Source organism: Falco peregrinus, chromosome 3 (genome assembly GCF_023634155.1).
Source record: "Falco peregrinus isolate bFalPer1 chromosome 3, bFalPer1.pri, whole genome shotgun sequence".
NCBI lineage: Eukaryota > Metazoa > Chordata > Aves > Falconiformes > Falconidae > Falco > Falco peregrinus.
Window position 1 is genome coordinate 55657545 of NC_073723.1, and position 25438 is coordinate 55682982.

The 25438-nt window shown below is 41.4% G+C and overlaps 1 protein-coding gene across 2 annotated transcripts in view; it reads right to left on the bottom strand.

The window, feature by feature from the left end:
• Positions 1 to 956: 956 nt before the first annotated feature.
• Positions 957 to 25438, bottom strand: part of TAF4B (TATA-box binding protein associated factor 4b) — a 74854-nt gene continuing 50372 nt past the window's right edge. For both annotated transcript variants that reach the window (XM_055799431.1, XM_055799430.1), the window contains exons 14-15: positions 14285 to 14404; positions 957 to 2806 (exon numbers count right to left, since the gene is read on the bottom strand). In XM_055799431.1, the coding sequence (XP_055655406.1) occupies positions 2639 to 2806; positions 14285 to 14404 (288 nt within the window). In that variant the 3' untranslated portion in view covers positions 957 to 2638. The remainder of the gene's footprint in view (positions 2807 to 14284; positions 14405 to 25438) is intronic.

The window sequence follows — 25438 nt, forward strand, 5'->3', positions numbered from 1 at the left end:
TGCTACTCTACTCCTTACAGGATAAAATTTTTGGGTTTGGTGTCTGTTTGGGGCAGGGGGGAAGATGCGGCACACAGGGAGGAACTCCTGGTGAAAGAGACAACTTGCTACGGCAGCAATGAAAGCATGCAATCTGCATCACAGGCAGGCCATAAAAACACTTGAATTATCTATCATACTTGATACATCTATTTATCAGTTAATTTATTTTCTCCAACATCTTTCATGTTAGTATTGCATTGCTTTAAAGAAGACGAAGAGGCAGGCCAATATGCAGATGCTCATCTTTGCTCTCCAACCTGCACTTAATTAATTGCCAGTTGCTTTAAAAATAATTTGGGACAATGCTTCCACTGCACATTGCTGAAGTCTGAGACTGTTCCTGTGGTTTTACTTCCCAGAACAAGTGCAAAGCTCTCACCTCTGCCCAGCTGTTAAAAAAACTAAAACCAACAAACCAAAACCCCAGCTTGCATGCTGACTGACTGGGGGAAATCAGACAAGTGAAAGGTTGCTTTTTCTCCCTGTCTACTCCCTCCTCCCACTTCAGGTAATCCTTCCCTCTGTCACCCAGTTCTGTTTAAAAACCTTAAAATATAGATGTTTATCATTGGTAAGTCACGTGAGACAACTGTACCAATTACTGTGATGGGCAGATAGCCAGGGCTCGCTCTCAGAGCCACGCCATTAGTCATGGTGATGACAACTTCAGACGCTGAATTTCTCACGTCAGGAAACAAAGTTACCAATTTATTATTTTTAATAAAATAATTGCTTTAATGCAGTATTTAAAATAAATTTAAACATCTGATTGATAAGATACAGTACACAAATATGGAAAATGCTGCACTTTACATAAAAAGTAAAGCTAAGCATTTAATTATACAAAACAATTTTGCCTGATGCCATCAATATCTTGCAAACTATAGCTTAGTCAAAGTACTGCTTTTCTTATATATATATATATATATATGCTATATATACATATATAAATAATTTACAGCAATCATTTACTAGATTTTTTTACTACTCTTCCAACAAAAAACACATAACCGATTCAAAACTTACTCAATTTGGTAACTATCAGCAGTGGTTCTGACATTGGAGGGTGTTTGAATCATCATTTCAAGTTTTGAAGTAGCATGCTGAATAACCACAGGAAGCTTGTTCCTTAAACCAAAATAGTTTCAGCAGGAAGCCATTCAATGCAGTCAGCGCCTTTCCCACCGGTCCTGGGAAACAGCAATGCTATACAGCAGGGGTCCTCAAACTACGGCCCGCGGGCTGGATACGGCCCCCCAGGGTCCTCAATCCGGCCCCCGGTATTTGCAGACACCCCCCCACCCCCCCCGCCGGGGGTTGGGGGGGAAACCAAGCAGCCGCAGATGGCTGCCTGCCACTGCATCCGCGCGCCGGCCCCCTTGGTTAAAAAGTGTGAGGACCCCCTGCTATACAGCATTGTGTCATGAGAGGCAAAACGTTTGGAGGCTACGGAGAAGGGTGACCCAGAGGGTTTTCCTTCCACCACAAGGCAGTCTTTACCAGCAAGTAGAAAATCTTTGAATCTATTCTTGCAGTCTTAATAATCTGGAGTCCTCCTCCTCACTGAATAGAAAGCAGGAAACTTGTCTAAATACTTTCTGCTGGGGAAGTTTCCCCGTCACACTGCATCAACATATTAAACCAATATCCTAAAAAAGCAGTGAATCCTGTGCTTTGCAAACACTGCTTTTTTTCCTTAAGACAGTCTCCAGCTGCAAAGTTTCAAGGCATCTCAAGTTTTCCCTTGTCAGCACAGGTTGCTTTTGTTCATTTCTTTCTACATCTATGCTAAAGTTCAATGTTATTTTTTCTATCTACAGAAACATAAACTGTTTATTCTGTTTACCACTCCTTTTTAGGGTCTTTCACTCCCTGTATTCAAGTTTAGTAACTCCATATGGTCCCCGAACATCGAAGTATGCCCTAACTACACTGTCTGATGTACTTCAATCACCAGAAAAACAATTTGTTCACCTTCCCTCAGTCATTTTCTCAGAGGAAAGGGGGAAGGCAGCTGGGGCGAGGTGAGGGGGAGAAAGCACCCCTCATTCCTTTTGCTTGCTACTTTGCTCTCCACAAGCGAGTATCCAATAGTAATTCTAAACCGAGAAAAATTAAGATGCTGAGTCAGACAGGCAATACATTAGCATGTTGACTGACTGCTGGCTCGCGATTAAGTAAGTTGCCATGCTATGAAGTTCTTTTGAAGTGTTGTTTCCCTAAATAAGGTTGGATTAGAAGAAGGCACTACATGTAGAACAGATGTTGCAGACTCTGGCATACCAATGCAAGCGACATACATAAACCAGGGACATGTATCAAGCCCTCAGAGCCTGCAAAACAGTTAAATGCAAGCAGGTAGTCAGGTGCTTGTGTGTGCAGCTCAGTGTTTTCACTGGTTTACAGACTGGTTTAAGCCAAATATTATTAAAACCCCTACAGGTGCTAGGTTAGGTATTTAATAAAAATGTTTATCTGTAAACAAGAGTTATCCTTACAACGGATCATCTTCCAGAAATTGGAATTTCAAGACAGTGCAACGATGCTTCAGTGTTTTCTTTGGCAGTAGACAGCAAGGTAAAATGTAAAATTCAGATCACTTCAGAAGAGCACGGTACAAGGTCAGAGAATGCTTCATCTCCCTCTCTTGTTCCATGCAGAATATCAAGTCCCTGAGACAGACACGGGTTATTCTTGGACAGAGCAGCTGTTTGGTAAGGCTAAAACCTGATGATCCAGGAGGAATTCCATTGCCATTCAAACCCTAAATGGAGGAGAGAAAAAAAAAAAAAAGATTAGAATTGCATATAAATAGAAGTTTTCAACCAAACTGGTTCGATTATACTGCCTACTAGAATAAAACTAGCCTTCTGGTGTTCAGCTTTACATGTTGAAAATCCAGAAGTTCTCACACATTAAATACTTTAAAGACAAAGCAAGCACTTGCAGGCTGATGGTTTATTTCAGTCAAAGCAAACAGAAAATTCTATCCTTCTTTGAAACTATATTATTATGGCACGACAAATAACTGCTGTTTCGCTGAAATCATACGACATAGACGCTTGCACTGAGAAAGGACAAGCCAACTATGAAGAAGGTACTACCATAACTCCTGTGCAGAGCCCCAGGTTGTGCACAGCTATTACTCCCACTTGCAAATGCCCAAGCTCCAGAAGTTGACATCTCTTCTTGAAGAAAACCATCACTGCGAGTGGGCTCTAGCCTTGGAGCATGGCTGGGAGAAACTTTTACCCTGGCCATCACCCGTGAATGGCTCTTTAAGGGAGGAACAAACACACATGGTTGAAGCATCCACGTGTTCAGAACACTGACTGTATCTGAGCGTATCCATCTGAGTCGGCTGCCTTGCTTGGTTATGAAAGCAAAATAGGTAAAAGATGATGATGTTTAGTAGTTATACATTCAGGCTACTAGAATGAGCAACCCCCACACATTCCAAAATGCCCCAAGATTTATTATTGGGGCGTGGAGGAGGAAGATTACCATGCACTGCACAATAGACTGGCTACTTATCTTGGAGCCAATCTACACAGCCAGTCTCTTATCACTACTGGAGGGCTCTTGGTAATGAATGCAATTTGTACAAATACAAGTGCTCAGTCTCTGTAACTTCAGCAAGGCAATGCCTGCCAGCATCAACACCACTTGGAGATGGTGTTGCTTGGATGCTGTGTTAACTATATCAATTCTTACCCTAACACTCTCTGCAAGACTTCAGCAAAATGACTTTGCCCACTTTGCTTAGAAAAATCTGGTTAAACCCCCAATATGTTAGAAACAAATACCAGTGCTGGACTATCTATAGCAGTGACTACTACTGTTTTTAGGGGGGAAGCATCGAAATTTATTTAAAAAAAAATAAAATAAAGAGATTCACCAGAGAGCACACACCAACCACTGAAAACCCAGGGCATATTACAGAAATGGATGCTGTATTTCTTACTAGCAGCATGCGGGGTATTCAGCACCATTTCATTTGCTTTACAGTCCATGCTATTAAACACTATGAAATGCCATCATTTGAAACTTTCAGTTTGTTAAATGGCTTGGAACAAACGCATGCACGGGGAAGACTGCTGGCCACATCGCACAGAGAGGGCACCGCTGTCCTAGTAAGACACAAAAGGGTCACAGTTCAAGTTTGTCATATGACAGCACTGAAGGATCCAGGGAAAAAGATAGTTCTGCAATGCCGCTGCCAGCACGGGTTGAAAAGGAGGTCAATCCAACAGGATGCAGCAGAAGGCCTGAGGCAATGTTATAAATGAAACAAACCCCAAGGGTTTTCAGTAACCCAACAGCAATGTCCTTTATAATTCAAAGAACTTTATTGAGGTGAAAGTATTTTCTCTCTAAATAGTCATTAGACTAGAAGTCTTACCTTTAAAAAGACACCAAACAAAGCCACCTCAAATCTGTTCAGTCCCTTAACAAAGAGGAGGCAGGCAGCACAAATCCGCCAGCCTGCTTTGGAAGCTGTTTGAGCTGCAAGATGCTACAATAGGGCAGAAATGCCAAGCTGCCTGCGTTTGAGAGAGAGTTGTGGATTTTTTTATTCGTAAATTCTTACCCATCATGCCCAGTGCAGTGCAGAGACATGAAGTGATGTTATGCTGTAATACCACATCCAAAGCCAAAGCTTATCCTGAACTGTTTGCCAAGGCAGCCAGTTCATACTTTTAAGTTTCGCGTAGCATCACACTGGCTTATCAGAGCTACTGAGTACAGCATTTCAGGGGCCAGGGGCTCTTTGACTAGTTACTGAATATATCTAAACCAACAGCTGCTACCACAGACAAGTTAAAATAAAAGGTCTTTCTCTCAAAGCACGTGATGATTTAAAATTAAAGAAGCCAACAGCCTAGGCCAGGGGTCCTCACACTTTTTAACCAGGGGGCCAGCGCGCGGATGCAGTGGCAGGCAGCCATCTGCGGCTGCTTGGTTTCCCCCCCAACCCCTGGCGGGGGGGGGGGGTGGTGGTGGTGGTGGTGTCTGCAAATACCGGGGGCCGGATTGAGGACCCTGGGGGGCCGTATCCAGCCCGTGGGCCGTAGTTTGAGGACCCCTGGCCTAGGTCATTCCAGCCCAGATTGGGACTGTGTTGGAGAACTCACACTGAAATAAGTTTGTACAGGAATGAGCACAAACTCCTTTTACCTACTGTCTTCCACAGCTGCATCGAAACACTGGTCTTTATTGTTTTTGTTTTGGACTTTGGACAAAGCAGTGGAGGGTGATACACTGCCTTTTTGTAATACAACATTTGGAGACCCAAAAGTGAAAACACTTGAAGTTAAAAGGCCATCTGCACATCAGAAGGAAGCATCCCAGGCACCTCTGTTAATATCCAAGGCCTTATTTAAGAAGTGCCCAACTCTGAGCTATCCAGGGACACTTTACGGGGAGTGTCCTCTGCTGCTCGGTTTTCAGAGCCTCTTCTTGAGCAAGTTCCTGGTGGGCAGCAGGTCAATCTTGTCTGGCCCTAGGCAACAGTCAGAAGTCCTCTCCTTTACCTCTCATATACCCCTTCCTGCACAGAAGCTCCCCCATGCTGCTTTTGAGACCTTGAATACCCTGGTTAGAACACCACCAGTGCAATCCTTGCGCCCAGACAGCTCTATTACATTCCTGCCAGCTGGGCAGCATCCACTTGCACCTTGCTATTCTGGGGGATTCTTCACTGCAGAAGTCTTCAGTCATACCCCAAGACAGCTTTGTAAGCCTCTTCAGAGAGGAAGCAAAACCCAGCTTTTTCAACCAGGCCACAGACAAGTACAAAGGTAAGTGAATATAAAACGCAACCCTGTAGGACCAACTCTAGCAAAGGGTACTGCAGCCAGACTGCACCCCGCTGCTGCAACATCTAATTATTAGTGTCTTAACTAGCAACTTTGTTTTTTCTTTTTTCAATTTATCTGTTGGTTGCCTTTTTTTTTTTTTTTTTTTTAATTGGGAACACTCCTGCTCTCCAAGAGGGGAGGCTGGAAGACATCAGCCATATCCTGAAGTTCTTGCCTTTCACTCAACCCCCAGCACTCCACTTTCCTTCCAATAGGGAAATGACACTGAAACGTGCAGCCCAGGAAGGGTAACTATCAGCATAGATACTGCCACTCAGCCTGGGTATCAACAGCTGACAGACCTTGTTCGTAAGCCAGGTAAGATACTGCACCACTGCAAACCACCCTTTACAGCACTGAGACCACCAGCTGGCTTAAAACCAGCCCCAGGGGGCCACAACCGCAGCAGTCCCGCTTTTGGCCTATTCTCTGGGTCGAGTAAAACCAGCAACTTTGGCAAAGCAATACCCTGTCGCCCGTTCTTGATCCTTAGAACCTTTTATACACACCTGACAGAGATCGGTTACTCCCACTGATGGTGGCAGCAGAACACACCGCAGAGCTCCTGCTACAGTGCCCCCCTGTTGTGCAGCTAGTTTTGTTGAGAGTTTGCTCCCAGCGCCTGCTTTAGGATCTGTAGAGCTCTCTCCAGTGGCTGGATCGAGAATTAAATACCAACTCTGAAAAGGCAAGAGTGAAGCTGATACAGAGCCACAGCTCCCGACAAGGCTCTTCCTTTACCCAAGCTATCATCACCACCTTACTCCTAGTCTCCAAGGCATCTGGAGCATGTGACCTACAAGTGTGGATCACAGGTACTGACAAGGGTGTCAAGAGTTGCTCAGAGCTATTTTACAGACCCTGACACAAAGCTCAGGGGGTCAGCAGACACCTTCCCACCAAGTCTAGGTCGGGCTCAGTGAGCTTGCTCCCAGCAGAGTACACACTCCCTTCTCAAATTCAATGGCTTCACACCAACCACATTCAAAATTTTAAACTCGAGAGTGGGGCACTTTAAGGGAGCAGAGTGTTCAGTCAAATGTTAAAATCTAAGCCAAGAGTTCTCATTTGAATTTTTGGTGTGGCATAAACACATCCCAGTCCCAGAGTCAAGATCCCAAGAGAGCAAACTGTCATTGCACCTCTGCTGCACATTATAAAAATACCAGCAGCAGAAGGAAGCAAAGTCATGAGTCAGTTTCCAATGACATCTCCAAACACTGAAAAACTACAGCCGTGTGCAGCAGAGACGTTCTCGAAAGGTGGTAAGAGCACATAGTAAACCGGAGCAAAAGCACCCAGGTTTAACCCCCAGCTCTGTCACCTGCTGTCACACTGAGGTCAGTGGTATCTAGTGTACCCTGTACGTTAGTTTCCCAGCTGTAAAACACTGAACACGTTCCTGTTTCACAGGGGGGGGGACACGACACACGGTTAAAAAGCCATTAACATATTGTGGTATACTCAAACCTTCCCTGGATCTGCCCCAACAGCAAGGGGGAACACAAAGAGACCCTGTCAAAATTGTGACAGTTTTGCTTGTACAAATAAGTGTCTAATTTAGGCCAGCGAGAACAAAGTGAAAGAAGCTGATATTACTTTGGTGACAAGCCAGCCTACTGATGCTGACTATTTTAAAAAGCCTTGGTCTGACAGAAATACTCCCACTTTCACAATACTACGTTAACCAATATTTATATGATTCTTTTTTAAAAATAAAGTTGGTTGCATTAAGTCATTGGGGTTTTGGGGTTATTTTTTTCTTTTAACCTTACAGACTATCAGGGTAGATCAAGCCGATGTCTGAAAGGCTTAGATCTCTGTTTCCAGGCTGCTTCTCGTGCAGCTGAAAACAAACATGTATATTTATGATGTTATCTGCAGCCTACAAAGCCACCTCATGAAGCTGTCAGAACTATATAATAGAGAATGCTATTCAACTACACGTTTTTCCTCAGATTTCATTGCAACATTCCTACAAGTCCTTTCAAACGTAGGCAACAACGTGTTTTACATATTGAAACAAATTACTGTGAATGCAATGTCAGTTTATTCACTATTATGCCCAAGATTCATGTACGCATGTCACTTTGTATGGGTACATCAGATGCTTAATCTGTACCTGGAGGTAATGAATACTATACAAATATGTCATGTTAGTTAATAGACAATTATTAAGCTGAAATTTTCTGGCTCTTTGCCACATCATTTTAAGCAGTGTATTGTCAACTAAATTATAAATCTCTTGACCCTTCACATGTCATCAACATTTGCACGCGTTACCAATATGTTCAGCCTAAAGCTACAATGCAATTAGTCATTTAAATTGCAGATATCTTTCGCACATAAGAAGAATTAAGTTCATCTCTAGCACAGAGAAGGCACGATATGGGCCAATGGACTGTATTTCTGAAGTGTGTGAATGGCAGACGAGAATATTTTTGCCTATTTACATGGGAAAAAATTCACATCAAGTGTATGGCCTAGACTGACAGCAGTCAGGAAACACAGCGTTGAAACTGAAACTCTCCAGCTGACAGGGCTGTGCTTAGCTAGGTCTTGCAGCACATAAGTAAGATGCTGAAGCCGTATTTTATAATTGCAGTAACATTTTTAGATCCCCTCTTCCCCAAAGGTACAACCACACTGTAGACTTCAACTGTCGATAACTTGAATAAGAACCAGCAGCTGAAATTAACAGTCTGCACATATTAAGCATATTCAAAGTAGACAAAAGAAACACCCCTCTTGTATCACTTTAGAACTATGGGCTGGAGGAACGGGTGGTGTGGTAGAGACAGAAAGAGACACAGAGAAAGAGAGGGAAACCCCTCAAGTGTAGAAATAGATTTTGTAGCCTGGCTCTGAACATCTACTTGCATACAAGTAGTCTAGGTCCAATTTAAAGTGATTGCTTTTAAATTCATTTTCTGCAGCTTTTAAGAAAATACTTTAGCAGACTATCACGAACCAATGCCGAACACCAGGCAGCAGTCTCTCTGCACCCCATGGATGTACAAGGTGCAGCAAACCTATCATCGTTCACTGCAGCACCAACTACTGCATTTAATTCACATTTAGACACAGTTACATCCTTAACATCAATACTGAAGCTGATGAATTAAACTAGTGTGTCCTCTCATCACAAGGGTTCATGGCCAAAAAGGTGGCAGTAACTTCTGCAGCTGCTGCTTATAAGAGTGTAAAGCCACATACCCCTTAACTATCACACATTCTTCCTGCAAATGCCAAAAAAATGAAAGCAATTTGATTGTCACATGGTGGAAAAACTGAAACATCTTGCTCCCCTAGTCATTTGGAAGAGTTGGGGTTTTCTTTCATTCTGCAGAAAAGGACTTGTTGCTCAAAGGTTTAGTTCTTCCTAGGTCATCCTGAAGAGCGTTTCCGAAGCTTAAACAAGTACCATATACAGAATATGTTTAATCAACATGCATACCGGCATCCTAAGCTGTAAACCAAGAAGGGCAACTTTAAGTTCTGCTAACAATGATCAGATGTGACAGAGACCTAGCCCTAGAAGAGAAGATGACAAGCTTGTTTTCTCCACCCACAATCAATAGTAAAAATGGAACAATGACCAGTGTGGTAAACAAGACATTTCTCCCACTTCTTGTCAAACTTCTCCTCAGAAGGAGAATACAAGCCTATTTATGGACTGTGGTATTAGATGTGTATCACTCTGGAAGTATCACATTATTTTCAGTATGTTTGGCCAGAGCTAGGAGTTTTGACAGAAAGAAAGTACTTGAATGGCTCTGCACTGACCCCAGGATATCAGCTGCATCATTTACTTCTGTAGCAGCTACCTGCAGTAGCCTGTTTCCACAGTAGAGCTAGACTATGGGTGGCAAGGCAAGACTCACACTTACTAACAGAGCAGCTAGTCTTGGCAGTGGATAGAGCAGCCCCAAGCAGTACCTGGAAGGAGGAAATTTCATTTGCTGTTCGATCAGGCAAAAAGAAAGAGAAGACACAAGATTTACCCTTAAGTCAGTCAATGCAACCAACCTGGAAGGCGGCAAATGAAGGACACGCCACCAACAGCATTTCAGGCCAAGACAGACTGCATCACTTCCAAGTAGTTAATGTGTTACTGAGCCAGAAAACAGATGAGAAGCAAGCAGTATCCCCCCCCCGCCCCCCCCGGCCCCAATTACACAGAAGTGCAGGCATACAACTAAATTTTCCCGTATAAAGTAGAATGGTCCAACCACAGTCTTCCCATAAGAGTAACACCCAGTCTCCTAACTCTACTTTCAGAGTTCTACCTTTTTTATCCTCCCTGCTGTGTGATACCACACAAATATACTACTCTTAGTTGAAAATCAAAGATGACCTTGGACCCAGGACACCTTTGGCTAGAAGGAAAGAAAGTTTGAGGACTCAGACCTGCAAGTCTTGTTTCCTCACAGAAAAAAGCTTTAAATATCTGCAAGGGTTTTCAGACTTCTATGACTCTAGTTACAGTGAGAATGAGACAAAGCTGTTTCCAAAATAGCTTTGTCATCAGAAAAGCAGTTAAACTTAATCCAAAAAAATCCATGACTATTTCTCAGTATTGGAAACATTACAGAGTATGTTACCAACCAATAAAAACTATGAAACAGAACACAGAATTGGAAAAATTAGTCTGTGGCTTCAAGTTTACTTTTTTCTGATTTGTTTTAGAAGTATTCTCCCTTCTCAAGATGAATTATTTTTCAATTTTTCCCACCCTTTAATTCATTACTGTTCTCCACATACCCCAAAACAGGGAGTGGGGACGAGGTGGGTAAAAAATACACAAACCCAAACCCACATATGAATCAAATCCAAAGGCCTCTCCCCCTCATTGTATCCAAAAGACCGTATCTGGTCCAGAGGGAACAGAATGAGAGAGATGAAGATATTACCACCTCTGGAATACAAGTAGCACCAATTAACACATTTTCACAATAGAAGGATTTTCTTACCAGGGCTTTCTCAAATTACTCTTACTGAACAATACTATTCAAATGTTAAGTTGCAGTGAAGAGAACATGCAAAACTACCCAAAGGAGTGTTTCCAACAAGAAGGGGAAAAGAATTCCCATTATACTGATGTCTTTTTTTTTTTCCATTAGGTCTAGAGCGTTAGTCTTATTTTTCATTCCACGATCATCACAGATTTGCCCCTACTGCTATTTCAAGTTATATAAGCAATAATCACAGCAAGATATAGTTTACAGTTTTTACATCGCCTGTAGGTCCACATTAGTTGACAGACACGACACTCCTCTGGGCCAAGGAAAGAACTTCTTTCTCTATTTGTTACCTGCCACACTATGAGGTGATGTGGCTGCTGTAATGTACATGCTTGTGTCACCACATGTTCTAGTTCCCAGATCAAAATAATCCATAATAGGTCTCCTTAAAAGACCAAGTAAAGACAGCAACATTTCAGAGAACAAGGTAAGACCAACGTGCAGGAATCAGGCATTCAACTATCCCCAGACTTTCCAGAAGAGGTGCAAAGCCAGGTGGTGGCACAGCACGGAGAAACAGATACCTAGGGCTGAAGAACCATCCCGGTTACACACAGATACTTTCGTGGAGAAAGGAAACACGGTATGCTAACAAAATGCTGTTCTTAGCCATCACGCTTACTGCAACAGAAGGTAGCAGATCCATACCAACCCAGTTTGCTGAGCGGACTCTTCCACTACCCATTACATTTTGGTACTGAATAAAGAAATGCAAATACGTAAAAAATTTGCTTACAGCGTTTCACTCCTTTAATACATACTGTAACTGATTATTTCCTCCCTGTCTCCTCAAATACTTTCATTTTACACCAATAAAGGCTTGAAACAATTCCTTTCCATTAATTATCACAGCAGGCAACAATAAAAAGAAGCTGAACCAGAGTCAACTTTGCTCTAACGTGGACATAAGAGATACAAACACTGTACGAAGAATGTCATCCAAGGGAATTTGAAGTCGTTAAAAAATGTAATGCAGTTAGCATCAGTGATTTCATTCAATACTGTTGAAGGATCATTCATATTCAGGAATAACTTTTTTTTTAATAAAAAAAAAAGGTCACAGGAGTATTAGACACAGATTTACTCCTTGCCATTGCATAAATGTCAGGAAGTTCTGACGTTTAAGATTACTTGAGAGTAAAACTGTCTCTATTTGCAATTTGAAATGAGAAAGTACATCCTGCCTGTTTAAATTATTCTCAGACAAGTTGCCCAAAATGATGATTTTAAAGATGCCCAAATGTGTATCAGCCTAAGGCCATGTTGTACTTGCTTTCAGTTTCAAAGACCTTCTTTCATCTCTGAAGAATGGAATGTTGTTTACTGCTCAGGGTGTTTTGCCATGTTATCATGAATGTATTACAAATGTTCTGCTTCTTGAACTACAGAGTGTTTTTCAAAAAACATTCGTTAGTCTACAGAAGAAGTCTTAAGCCTTTTATAAATCCTGCTCAGATATATTGGGACACTTAAACATCTAAGTCTAACATCCTTCTCAAGTTTGCTATCCTGCATAATTTCACAAAAAAAGAAAAGAAAAAGGTCTGCTGTGAATTGCTTTATGGTAGCATGAAGCCTAAGTACTAGGCACTGGAATGCAAGATTGCATGTGAGAAACAAAAGTAGTTTCACTGATAGAATTACTTTCACCTATTGCCCTTACAACTCAGTCTAGAAAGGGAACCTATATGAGAAGCATCTTAAAATACAGCAGGTGAATTTGTGACAATGAAAGGCTATCAAGTCATCAAGTTTATGGTCAGTTTTAGGCATATTATGTCCATGTTCTTCTAAATTGGCAATGAAAATAATGGATCACCACCTTTCAATAGCAACACTGTTATCTGTCTCACTTTGGCACAAACTTACGAAGCTTTTAATAAAGCAGACACATCACAGATGATGAGAAATAACTGAAAGTACCTAACAGGCAGACTTGTTAAATATTCAGAAACAAATCCGGCAATAATTAACAGAAAACCACTATGAAGAACAGGAATAGTTGCTTGATATAAGCTTAGGGAAAAGGAGAAAAGAATGGGGCTAACTGTTCTTGTGCTAGACTAATTTCTTCAAGTTTTTCCAGTCGTATTATAAAAAACCCCAAAACCCTATACCTTCAACTTCATATGTAAGTGCATTAAAAAAAAAAATCAAAGAAGGGAAGAATAGCTGCTCAAAATCTGGGAATGCTGCTTTATGCAGCTTGTTTAGATACAGATTCCTTCACTTTACTTGAAGTAAACGGGGAGTGTTCAAGGAACTAATTGTGTCTCCACGTCAGAAAAAAAATAAATCAGAGAAATACGTCTATCCCATCTCATTAGAGAGGGTTCTTGTCACAGTCCAGGCTGAAGGAAAACCTACGGGACAAGTGCCACCACCGTCTCAGTTACGCTGCAAATAACTGAGCTTTATACAAGGTCCTTCCAGACTCCAGTATGCAAAAACACCAGAGCAATTTCAATCCTAACATCATCTATTTAAGCTTCCTAGGCCACAAGAACGAAAAAACCTTAAGTTTTATCAGAAAGGACAACTTTACCACCACTTCCTTCGCACAAGTTACCTTCCAGGCCCCTGCTCACTGTGCTTGGGTCAGTAGCCAACCAGCCATTTACTTGAGCAATATCAAGACTTCATGAGAAAGAGGGGCAAAACAGCAACAACACTTGAATGACAGCCCACAGCACATTTCTCCTGTCTCCAGCCAAGATGCTGATGGTTGCCAGTCTCCCTGGAAAGAACTGCAGCTCTGCAAGTTTCACAGGTCCCAGAAACAGTTAATATCCAGCACAACATTAAGAGATTTGTTCAGACCAAGATTTGTTAAAAATACCTTCAACATACTTTTAAAATGCAGCGTGAGCCAGAAACGGTGAGCTGGCTCACTGCAGGAACTGAATGGTCTAGCTTTATTTATTTATTTATTGCTTGGGGGGGGGGGGATCTCGCCAAGGTGAACTCATAGTATATTTAAGAGTTCCTATGCATTGTGCGTGGGAAAAAAGTCATCATAAGTTCAACTGAAGGGCCACGACAACTAGCTGTTGCAAAAAACCACCAAAGCTTCGCTACCCTCCACTGCAGATGGAAGTTTCTCTAAGCCATCATTTCATTCAGTCCTTTACACGCAGTGCTCTTATCCACAGTTCTGCCTATAACACACAATTAGACATCCCCATCAGATTTACCAGAAACAGTCCTTTCAAGTATCTAACACAGAGACTGGTTTTCTTACAGTACGTAACCAGCCATTTAGTGTAAAAGAATACCCACTTCCTCATACAGGGAAAGATAAAAATAATTCAGGCTAAAATACAACATCATCCAAGTAATTGCAAGCCGTCTCCATACCTCCAGTCCAGATCCAACATTTGATGAATCCAACGGTCTTTTCTTTCTTGGTCCAATGGCTGCCAAAGCTGTGAGGTTGGCTTCTCTCTGTTGCATTTGTGCTAACTTCAACTGTTGCATCTAATTTAAAAAGAAAACACCTACGTTAGTCACGATATACAACATCCTAACAGTCTTGCTGTCTTTATGGCGGCATCAGACAGCTCTGCAGTCCCTACTGAAAAATGTATTTCACAGCATCTTTTCCTGTCTTTCTGGATACTTTTGACAGATTCCCATACTCAGTCACACTTAGAGCCTTGAAACGCTAACGGCCCTATAGATAGCACTGTTTAAGTAACACTTTCTATGGAGACTGTGCTGTGGTATCAAAAGAGCCTTAACAGGAGCCTTGCTGCTGGTTCCTCAGCTTGTAAGCTTTGCCATTTCTGATTAACAGAAAATATTGATCAGAATTGGTTTATGAGGCCAGATTAGTATTTAGAAATTGAAGTCACAGAGTTCTGCAAACTGGGCACATTCTTAATATAAAATCTCAATTCATGACTGCACAAGCAAGACACTCAAGTGTTTTCATGCTGTATTACCCAAACCCAGCGTTCAATACTGTGTTCTGAAACATTTTACTATCCAACTGAACAGGATGCTGTCAGTTCACCAATATTCTTTCTTTACCCAGTACATAACTTGAATGTTCAGGCATATCTGCAGCAGGTTAAGAGATACACTGCACATATTTCTTTTCACTCACCTGCAAAAACTGTTCAACACACAAATCCTTAGAAAAAACCTCTGCCTGGGTTAGATAAAGTTGGGATAGGAGAGAAACCCACAGTCAAGAGAATTTAAAAAAAGTTTTACGTCTGTGTTTTGAGGTACACATTACTTCATTCTGTTCGATGTAACTGCTGCTCTGCCAGCTGCTCTGGAGCTCAACCCATCAAGCTTGCTCCTAACACTTACTAGCTTGGCTTAGCCGCCTTATTAATACAACCACACTGCTTTCAGATCCACCAGCTGTCCAACTTGGAATATAGAAGGAGTAGAGTGTGCTCACTCTCTCTGGAAGCTTTTCTATTTGCTCAGGTCGAGTTTGTCCCTAAACACAAACCTCTCGGTTTGATGTTAACTCTTAGATGATCTGACACGCCACTAGAACAGCTCATTAGCCCATGTGCTCCCCATTCCCAGGACTTAAAAAATTGTTCAGATGGGAATTTTCTGCACGCGTATCTTTAAAGAAAGTACTGCCATGTCATGGTAGCAAAGCATCTAATTTGCCTCCCTTACACTCCCCTCCTCCCACCTGCAAGCACAAAAACAATTAATTGGAATTCTTCATCAAGTCACTACAGATGTTTTTCTAAGTTTGCAATACAGTATGATTTTGCTTGCTTTTCAGTTCTCCGACAGCCTACTTGGAGAAGAGAAATTCAGCTGTTAAGAACTGAGCTTGTAGCACCTACACAGCATTAGTCCACCATTTGCTACTACTTAAATAGAGACAAATCCACAATAAATATATACTGTGGTGTTTTGGGGAGGAGGGATGTTTGGTTGGGTGGAGTTTGGGTGGGGTTTTTTTGCAAGTCTTATTTTATTTCAGATTGGTAGACTCATTCTTTCTTACATTAGTGATGCTGGCAGGTTCCCATCAAGTACTGCAGCAGCTAGGCTACTTAAAGAAAAATAGTGCTTCAGTACCAGATTCCTCAAAAGACATCCTCTCCTGTAAGATTCAAACTATACACACGCTCAAGATTTTTCAGTAGAAATCACAGAATGCAAAACTTTGACATATATATTTTGAGACTACTTGTTTTGGGGGTTTGGTCAGTGGTTTTCCTTTTTTGGAAGGTGAGAGAAATGCCTTAGTTATAAAAACACTATTACAAATCAGCTTTGATCACACTATGTAGGCTTTTGCTTACAGAAATGTAGTAGTACTTCTTCAGTGCTAGATACAATCATTCACATACCACACAACACTGTTCTTGCTTTTTGTGTGCAGTGCAAACATGTATAACCTTATTTATCAGAACTCATTCAGTTCTGAATGGGGTTTTGTTTGTTTTTTCAAAGTACATGGCATTGCTTTCAAGAACATTTTAGAGACTTTAAGGTTTTATGTCCCTTAAACTTGAAAACTACTACTGTTCTGCAATTGTCCCAGGTTACCTCCAGCCAGCCTACTGGCATAAAATGTTTAAGATAAACTTCCTTTTAATCTCAGTCTTAAATACGTATATTTTATATTCAGGAACAAGTTACAACCAATCAGGGATGGGGGAAAATAAGACTAAATCTAAAAAAGTAACTTAAAAAGTTTCTAAGCCTTAGCGTTTCATGTGAAGTCTTCATCACTCCCTTGATTAATGACGAGCAATAAAACGCCGAGATTCTTTTGGCAGAGGCAGGTGCTGACTCCTGCCCCAGCTGCCCGGCCATCCCCACTCCCAGGCAGCTATGGAGCATCCTTGCAGAAGTACACCTTCCTGCCAGCAGTGTAGTTTAGTTATCACGGCAGCTGCATGTACACCAGTCTTGTCATGAGAAGCGGCATTACAACATGCCACCCACATGGCATCCCTCTGGGGGCAGATTATATTCCAAAAGGCTCCAGTGGCAAAGAAAACCAGAAGGGGACAGAGGATTTGCTTTACTTAAAGCGAAAAAGACTTTTAAAACCATTAAACTTAAAACAAAAAAGAAAGCAAAAGCCTTTATTAGCTTAATCTTGTACTTCCATCCCTGAGAGTCATCGGAAAACATATCCCCCCTCTCCATCAACACTACAAAACACACACAAACCAGCTTCACCGCAGTTAAACACATCAAAAACTGGTGGCTGCTGAACATTTGGTCGGTGGCTTGAAGCAGCATTGAAACAAGACCACCACCACCACTCCTCCTTTTCACAGCTGATATTGACAGGCAGCCATGGTAAAGACCGAGGACAACAGGCAGAGCTATGAATTAAATATCAAAGGGGCTTTGGGTTGGCATCAGCATGGGGTGGAGGGGACCGGGTGGGCTGATTGCCTCTTGGTGGACTACCAGAACACTGCTCTGGCTGAGGACTGGGTAGCGCCTGGGCACATCACCATTCACCCCACGCAATTCAAGCTGACAAACCATGCTGTCAGCTCAGACACCCTGCAGGAGTGAGGACACTGCTGCTGGAGGGCAGTGCTGGCAGAAAACCCACCGATACAAAGGACAGGATGACACTTGGTGGATGGTATGAAAAAGAAGTGCTTTCTAGGACCAGAACTGATGCATCTTCGACCAAGCAGTTCCCAAGACTATGACAGAAAGGTTTGTCATTACAATCATCTAATCTCCCCGATACTTTTTCCACCTCGTAACCAGCAAAAGGATTTTTCAAAACAAGCAGAACCTCACCAGGGTTTTGGAGCAAAAGGGGAAAAAGAAAACATAGTCTTGTTGCATTCTAGACATCTTGGGATTTTTCTGAGAACATAATTAAGACAAATGAATTTAAACACTCAATCTCCATAATGGACTCAACAGATCCCCATTAAGCGATATGGGCAGGCATCCAAATTACCCTGCTGAAGCCAGAAAAATCATCTTTTCATCAAGTTTTGTTCCATTAAGAAGTGGAGATTTAACGTCCAAACATTGTGTGAGCAGTTAAAAGCACAGGATAAGGAGAAGACAGGTAGATAACGTCAAGGGATACCCGAGGACACTGGCTGGCTAACTACTGCCAGATTTTCCCAAACAAGATTAGGAAAGAGCAAGAGGCAACTATATTGAGTCAAATCTTTCACAGACAGTTTCGTAGCACACAAGTTAGGGCAGAAAGATCACTGCAGCAAGCGAAAGACAGTAAAAGTAGTATACACACTTTATTAAAATATAACATAGAGAAGTTGCATCTAGTATTGTTGCCCTTCTAGAGGTCAGTTTTATTAATGTTGGTGTCTCTGACTAAAATAGGATACAAATAGAAAACATCATATCCAGACATACGTGTCTTGAAAACAGATGATTTTTTTCTCTTGAAGACAGGACCGTGTAATGGCAATTCAAGAGGAGCAGAGGGAACCTGCTCCAAACATTGGACCTAGAAACTTGCCAGTTTCCCCTCACCCCAACCTTCTTCATCTGCTGAAAGATGCTGCTGTTCCACCATGACACAGGAGTCCAACACATGTTCTGTTCAAAATCCATTCCTCAAGAAGGGCACTGAGAGGGGACAGTCTCCAGGCAAGAGGCAAATGAACATTCATGCTCCTTCTCCCCCTTTCCAATTTTTACATATACTAAGAATCACAGTACAAAGAGTTCTAAAAACCTGTGCATAAAGATCAAATTGCTATGAAAACGTCTCAGAACTTGTAAAATAGTCTTTGTTGCTGCTGGCCTTTTTAATAATAAAAATAGGGTTTAAAGTCTGGTCTTGCAGCAAGCAGGAATCTCTAGGGTGACACAATAACCATTTTAGTTAATCTGACCTGCAGCACAAATCAAGAAGTAAGGTATGTTTTAAAGTCCTCCCTTATAGAGAAATGGCATTTGCAGCATGGCTGTAATCACACAAAATGAAAGGTTTTAAAATTGACCTCTCTGTTCTTCACTCAATCCTCTACTGAGAAAAGTATTTCTTTTCCTGCTCACAGAAATTCTCTCTCACTTACGTCTCACACTCCCCATTTCAGAAAATACGAAAAATCTATTTTACTGCTACACCAACGACATTTTTGTGGCAATTCAATATTAAAAATTAAATTTCAAATTGCATAAGACGACAAGAAGTACTTCAGCTACGAGACGATGAGACTTTTTTTTTTTAAAGCAATACTGCAAGCTGGTTTTAAACTCTTTCGGTTATGCAGTACGTGGTAGGTGGTTGTCTGCATTATCAGACCTCTGATAAGTTATGCAAATCTCACAAGATTTTCACTAAACAGGAAAAATCCCTTGAATGCAACCCAAGAAAATGTATACAGCAGCAGGTGGCTGCATTATTGAAGGGGGGAAAGGAGAGCTACCTAGCAGAATACATGCTCACATTGGAAAAGGAGTTAATGAAAGCCCTCGTGTCTGGTCACAAAGTACCCAGAGCAGAACAGGATTCATGTATTTGTTATAAGCCTTCATAGAAGACAAAGCACATGAAACCTTTACTCTCTAGATCCTCAAGAATAGTTTTACCAGGGAAGGTTTTTCTGAAGGTAGAGATGAGAAATTAAACATCTATATTAGCCAGGGCTCACAGAGCTGTAACAGGGCTGAGGTTAAAGAAAAGCCAAACAGGTGGCACTTATCCAGCACGATGCTGGCAGATGACACACACCCCAATAAATTCATACCGCTGTATATTGAAGCTCCTGCAGAAGTGGGAAAAGTATATACACAAATACACATAACAAAGCATATGCACAAATAAAGAGAGACTTCTTTTCTCTGCTTCTCAGTTTTAAGTGCTAGGAACTTATGTTTAGAACCCCCACCCCCCCCACCCCCACCCCCCCCCCCAAAAAAAAGTGTCTTGACAATGCAGTAACAAATAAATACAAGATGTAAATGAGCTCAGAAGAAATGCTGGTAAGATAGACGGGGAAGCTAAACACCACAGTTCTGGACTTGGTTATAATTAATATAAAGGAAAGACTAAAAAGTGTATGTCCAAGATATTGGGCTTAATATCAAGCAAAAGGTGGGGATGTCTCCACATATGACATTGTAGGCTGATAAGAGTATGGGGCAGATTAAATAAATATTTAAAGTAACAGGAGAATGGGCAGGATAGGAAACCAGGGAAGGCTGAAGACAAGTTAATGTATGCCTAAGGGTTATGTGTGCTATCCAGCAATAAGTACATCAGGAGTAATAAAAGCACTAAAAGTAGATGAACAAGAATTTGTATAAGACTTGTGGGGGAAAAAGCAAAGCATACAGGCATTCAAAAGAAGTCCCTGATTCTTTCAGCTTCCACAATACAGAAATTAAACAATAAATTAATAAATATTAAAATTCAAAGTAAGTCAAAGCAACTCTGGCAAGTTAACAACGTTTATTTTTTTTTTTTCTAGCTTGCATCAGTGAAAAAGGAACCTGAACATCTACATGGGCCTTTACTATTACTCTTTACTGTCTATTTTTAAAGAACAAAATATTGAGGTACCTTTTAAGTAGGGTCACTAACCCCACTGAACTGACTTTTCTCTCCTTTTTCTATCCATTTTTTTTTCTGACCTGCTTTTTCAAAGTTTCACTGGGTTTCATTGTGTCTTCCATTTAGGGCTTTGAAAGTTTTCTACTCTGTCGCTTCTCCCTTCATTGTCTTTGGAAGAAAGCACTCCATTTTTTTTTCACGTTCCCTTTAAGCATTTTAAAGAACTTGTGACGAAAATGAAAAATAAACCTTAAAAATCTGTTTTCAATCCCAAGCTTCTTGCACTGGTTGTCATAAAGCTCAATGAGCATTACTGCCTCCAGCCTCTACCTTTCCTACACAAAATTTTCTGCCCTACAGGTTGAACGCAGCTGAATAGCAGACTTCTCATATGGGGGACGTTCTCTGAGGAAAACTGACATTTGAAGGCTGCATATTTAAACATTTACCATCCTCTCCTCTTGCCTATAATGCAATTTCTCTTCTTGCAATTGCTTCCTTTCAAACTGTTTTAATTAGCCATACAATTAGTTTCCACTGACTTTTCCCTCTGTTGTAATTTAGATTTAACAGCAGAAAAGCAGAACAGTATGTGCCGGTTTGATATGCAGCCCTAACTTAGAGCAGAGATGTATGCAATACTGTAGACTTCTTTCAGGTTAATATTCCACATACGTGCTTCAGTGGCAGAACAGGCATGACTGTGGCTGTGTTCCCCATGACCAGGTGCCTTGTCTGACTCGAACGAAAGGGTGCAATAAGACATTCTGGAGAACAACAGAAAATTCTTCCATGATAGCCATGAAATACTATATCCATAGGAAAATCAGTTGATATCTGACATTCCTAATATATGAATAATTAACTCTCCACAAGAATTCAAGGGAAAAAAAAAAATCGAAGGTGCAGTGATTTCCTGACTCCTTGTTTTTCCTGTTCTTGTTAAGAATTTCCCAGGCGTGGCATATATTGCTTTTTATCAGTTTTTTTTGTTTCATTTAACAATTACTGATGCATTTCTGTGTATTCTAGAACACCTGGAGCATGCTTTCCCCTGTGCAGTCCCATCAGCTTGCTTTAGTTGGAGGACCAGGGAAGTTCCTGGGTTCTAACAACCAGCATCAAGCTCTTTATGTGTTTTCAGACACTGCCTAGGCTATTTTTGTTGCAAGGCCAAGGAAAAGGCTACAGCACACCATAAAAAAGCAATATATTCTGTAGTTTTTGTTTCAGATGCTGTTACTTGTGAGCAGACCACTCAGTGACCATCAATATACCTGCACTATCACAATGGGACAGCAGTGTCCAGCCCTTGCAAGACATCACTTTAAACTCAATTACAGTTCTTCCAAACTCGTGATATTTCAAGTGATTTTCAGCTGCTGTAACACTGCATATTCATTTACTCACTCTTGGGGGCCTCAAAGCTAGAGAACATTTAAGACTTACCTTCCAGTTGCAGGTCTCTCAATCTCATTGTGTGGTCCACCCAACACTTGTTCTTGGCACAGAACTCTCTGGCTCTCCATTACTATCTTTTTGTTGTGCTTTTAATCCTAAAATTTCCTCTATCAGCAATTTTTTAACCCAAGGCCACACTTTCAGCTGTTTATATGTCCATTATAGTCTCTCAGAGAAACTTAGAAAAGGCTATTTGAAAAGTCATGAACAGGCTTTAAGGAGTTTGAGGTGGGGCTTTTGTTTTTCACTAGACAAAGACAGTTGCTATCATCTTCCAGCCAGCTGGTTTTAGGATATCTGACAGAGTATCTCAGCTGGTCTTTCCTTACGCTCCTTCAAAACACCAACATGAATGCCACATAAACAGGGCTTTGGTTTAGTTTTTAGTCTGCTAGATAATCAAACACTTTACAGGACTTCCATCCCTGACTTTCTGCGAGACTTGTAACAGACCAAATCTCTGATGATAGGTAGGGCCACGCTGCAGGTAACAAAATTTATGTCTGTTCAATAATCATGCCTTTTTTATTCCCCCCCCCCCCCCCAAAAAAAAAACATGCAGAAGCAGGTAGGAAACACTATGGAACAAGGAAGATAATATAAATCAGATAATTAAGCAGAGGCTCTCAGGATGTCACTGAAGGCTCATAAAAAGCCAACTGACTGTGATGAGATCTTACTTTGCTTGCAGCATCTTGTTTGCTTTTTTTTCAGAGGTTATGGTTAACCAGGGACCTCCCTTTTTCCCTGCCACAACAGTGGTCTTAAAGAATTTGAACCATTAGGTCCAGAAGTATAGATATAGAAACAGCACAAGAGGTATGGGGGGGAAAAGGGAACAGTTTGAAGATTTGAGCTGGAGACAGTAGGGAGAACAGCAAAGAATCAGGTTACAGTTACTTGTTAACTGAGAATGTGAGAGGAAATAAGGTAAAGAGAGTTAGGCTGGACACATGAAACAGAAGGAAAAAAAAAGATTATCGTTGAAAAAAGATACTAGAGAACAACTAAATTCCCGTCTCTAACACCTAGGAACTCACTGGAATCACGCAGGCTTTTTGTTCAATATTTTTGATAGGGTTTATCTCTACAAAAAAACCTTGGGTTTGCTATTTTCCTCCTAGTCAGTTGATACTAAAGGAATTGAATTTTCTCAGCATCTCATCTACTGCCATCTCTTAACATCTGTGTCAAAACTGTAACAGTAAAATGCAAAAGTGCATAAAGCAGGCAGGAACTAGGGACCGGGATGACCTGTGCAGTCCTAAGTGAACAAAGCTGCTAGAAAGAGCAAGGAATGAGGCAGGCAAGTCTGCTGTCCATCAGGTGCTTGCTCCACACGCTCCCTCCCTGAGTTCAAGATGCAGCTGCTCATCTTTATAAACTGATAGATGCTGCAAGGTGCCACAAAGTAACAGCAGCAATGAAGGTGGTTCCTACGGAATAAGCAAAGATGCTACCAGTATGGTATCTGTTCACCTGCTCAACCCCAAGCTGCAATCTTGCACACATACAATCTGAAAGGTTTGCCCAGCCTCAACCTTAAGTTTCCTGAAGCCACAGTACAAGCATACTCACTTTTGAAGATGAGAAACAGAACTACAAAAGATCAAGGTTTCTATTTAAATTTACAGTACACACTGTTTAATACTGACATTTTTACAGGTCTTCTGGAACGCACTGTTCATATGGCAGGCTTGCGCATTTGACAGTATGCTACACCTACTCAATTTTAACTAAGCTCATTTCAGAAAAGGGATGAAGCCAGAGATAAACTATAAATACAGCTACAAGAATTGCATCAACTGAACATTTCCTTTGTAACTGGAAGTATAGTTCAAAGTAGAAGAGGAAATAGCAGAAAGCACCTAACAAACAGTTATGGTTTAAAAGTACAAGCATCAGGAACAATGCGAGGACTGCATCCTCACAGCTTGAAGAGGCAGATAAGGCTGAATGAAAAGCAGGGGGTAATTTACCCAGACTTCAGGAATGCCATTGCAGAAACAGCTGGCCCATGAGGTGAGCAAGGACAAAATTCTGAGTGCACAAAGGAGCAGCTTGGGGCAAGCCTTGCAGCTGTCTCAGAAGGAATGTGCACGTTCCATAGGTATGAAAATCTGCTGAAACAGGTGAATGAGGGAAGTAAATAGCCTTAACTCATAGCAAGCTAAATAGACTAAGAATATAGGAAAGTAAATGACTTGGTATAGGGGAAGTTTGAGGCAATCGGTCATGCAAAAAGGGATGAAAAGGTCACAGCAATTATGTATAGTCTTTTGGATAAAAGAATCCACTGCCTGAGTCTCTGGATGTACTTCCAGCAATGTTAAGATGTTGCCTCCAGCTGCTGGATGACAGCACATCCTGGATTTGTAAGTATCCATTGTTAAGATGTACACCCTGCATTTTGGGACACTTTGCTTTAGAACATGCTCCATTGCCATTACCACACCCCCTCTCCTCTCTCCCCGGGGTCACCAAAACATAAAAAACAGCTTTGAGGAAGGCAGGCTCACATTCATTCCTAAAGAACTATAAGCAGACGATCAGATCAGGCTTTCCAGTGGATACTCAACCAGAATGGCCTTGAAAGGATCTGATTTCAGCTGACAGAGGTATCCAAGTTTCTAAGTTTTCTTAGGAGCAGACTATAATCACATGACAAGACATACAGACAATGGTGAGCCATTTCAGGCTTTCATCCCAGTATACACTGTGCTTCTGCATTACCAGTTTCAGCTTTGGAATATTTGATCATTTTTGTTTTGCTCTTATTCCAGCTCTACTGATGTTTGCAGGTTTTTTTTTTAATGCAAGTGTGTGCTGACCATTTATCTCCAAACTGTCAATGAAGCACCAAACTGACCAACTGCATTTGGGCTCAATCCCACTCAATCTGGAGATGTGCCAGGGGTGCTTTCTTATCTGTGAGACCAAGAGGTGGGTTTCCCATGCAGCATGGGAAGCCTGGAGAAGTTCTGGCTGCCTCATTCTGAGGAGAATGAGCAGCAGGACAGAGGGCAAGGCAGTACCAATGCAACGATCTGTGTTGTCCCAACAGGCACATTTGCCTCCTCTTCTTTTGGTGAAGCAGTTGGAAACCGTCACTCTGGGAGCAGCACAGCATGGAGAAATATGCAGGACAAGTGCAACGAAGTCTGTGTTAGTGTGGCACAAGGTAAGATGGACTGAACGAAGTGAACTCAACCACTTAGTACAACAACAAGCACTAAACATAGACGCCTTCTCTGCTCTGTTGGCTCCTTTTTTGCACACCTATATGCCACTTTTAAAGAGATCTCATTAACAATACCAACCAATCTAAAAAAAAGACCCAAAACACATACCTGATTTCTTTCTGTTCTAAATAGTCAAGTCATGGAATATTTTCCAAGATCCTACACATTATTGTACAGAGGAAAAGAGAAAAGAACCTGCATAAATGAATTGCTTTGCAGTGTTTTATTAAAAGAAAGAACCTCTAGAAACAACCAGATGATGCAGAGGTAAAGCCACCTACAAAACAAGACAAATTAGCATCA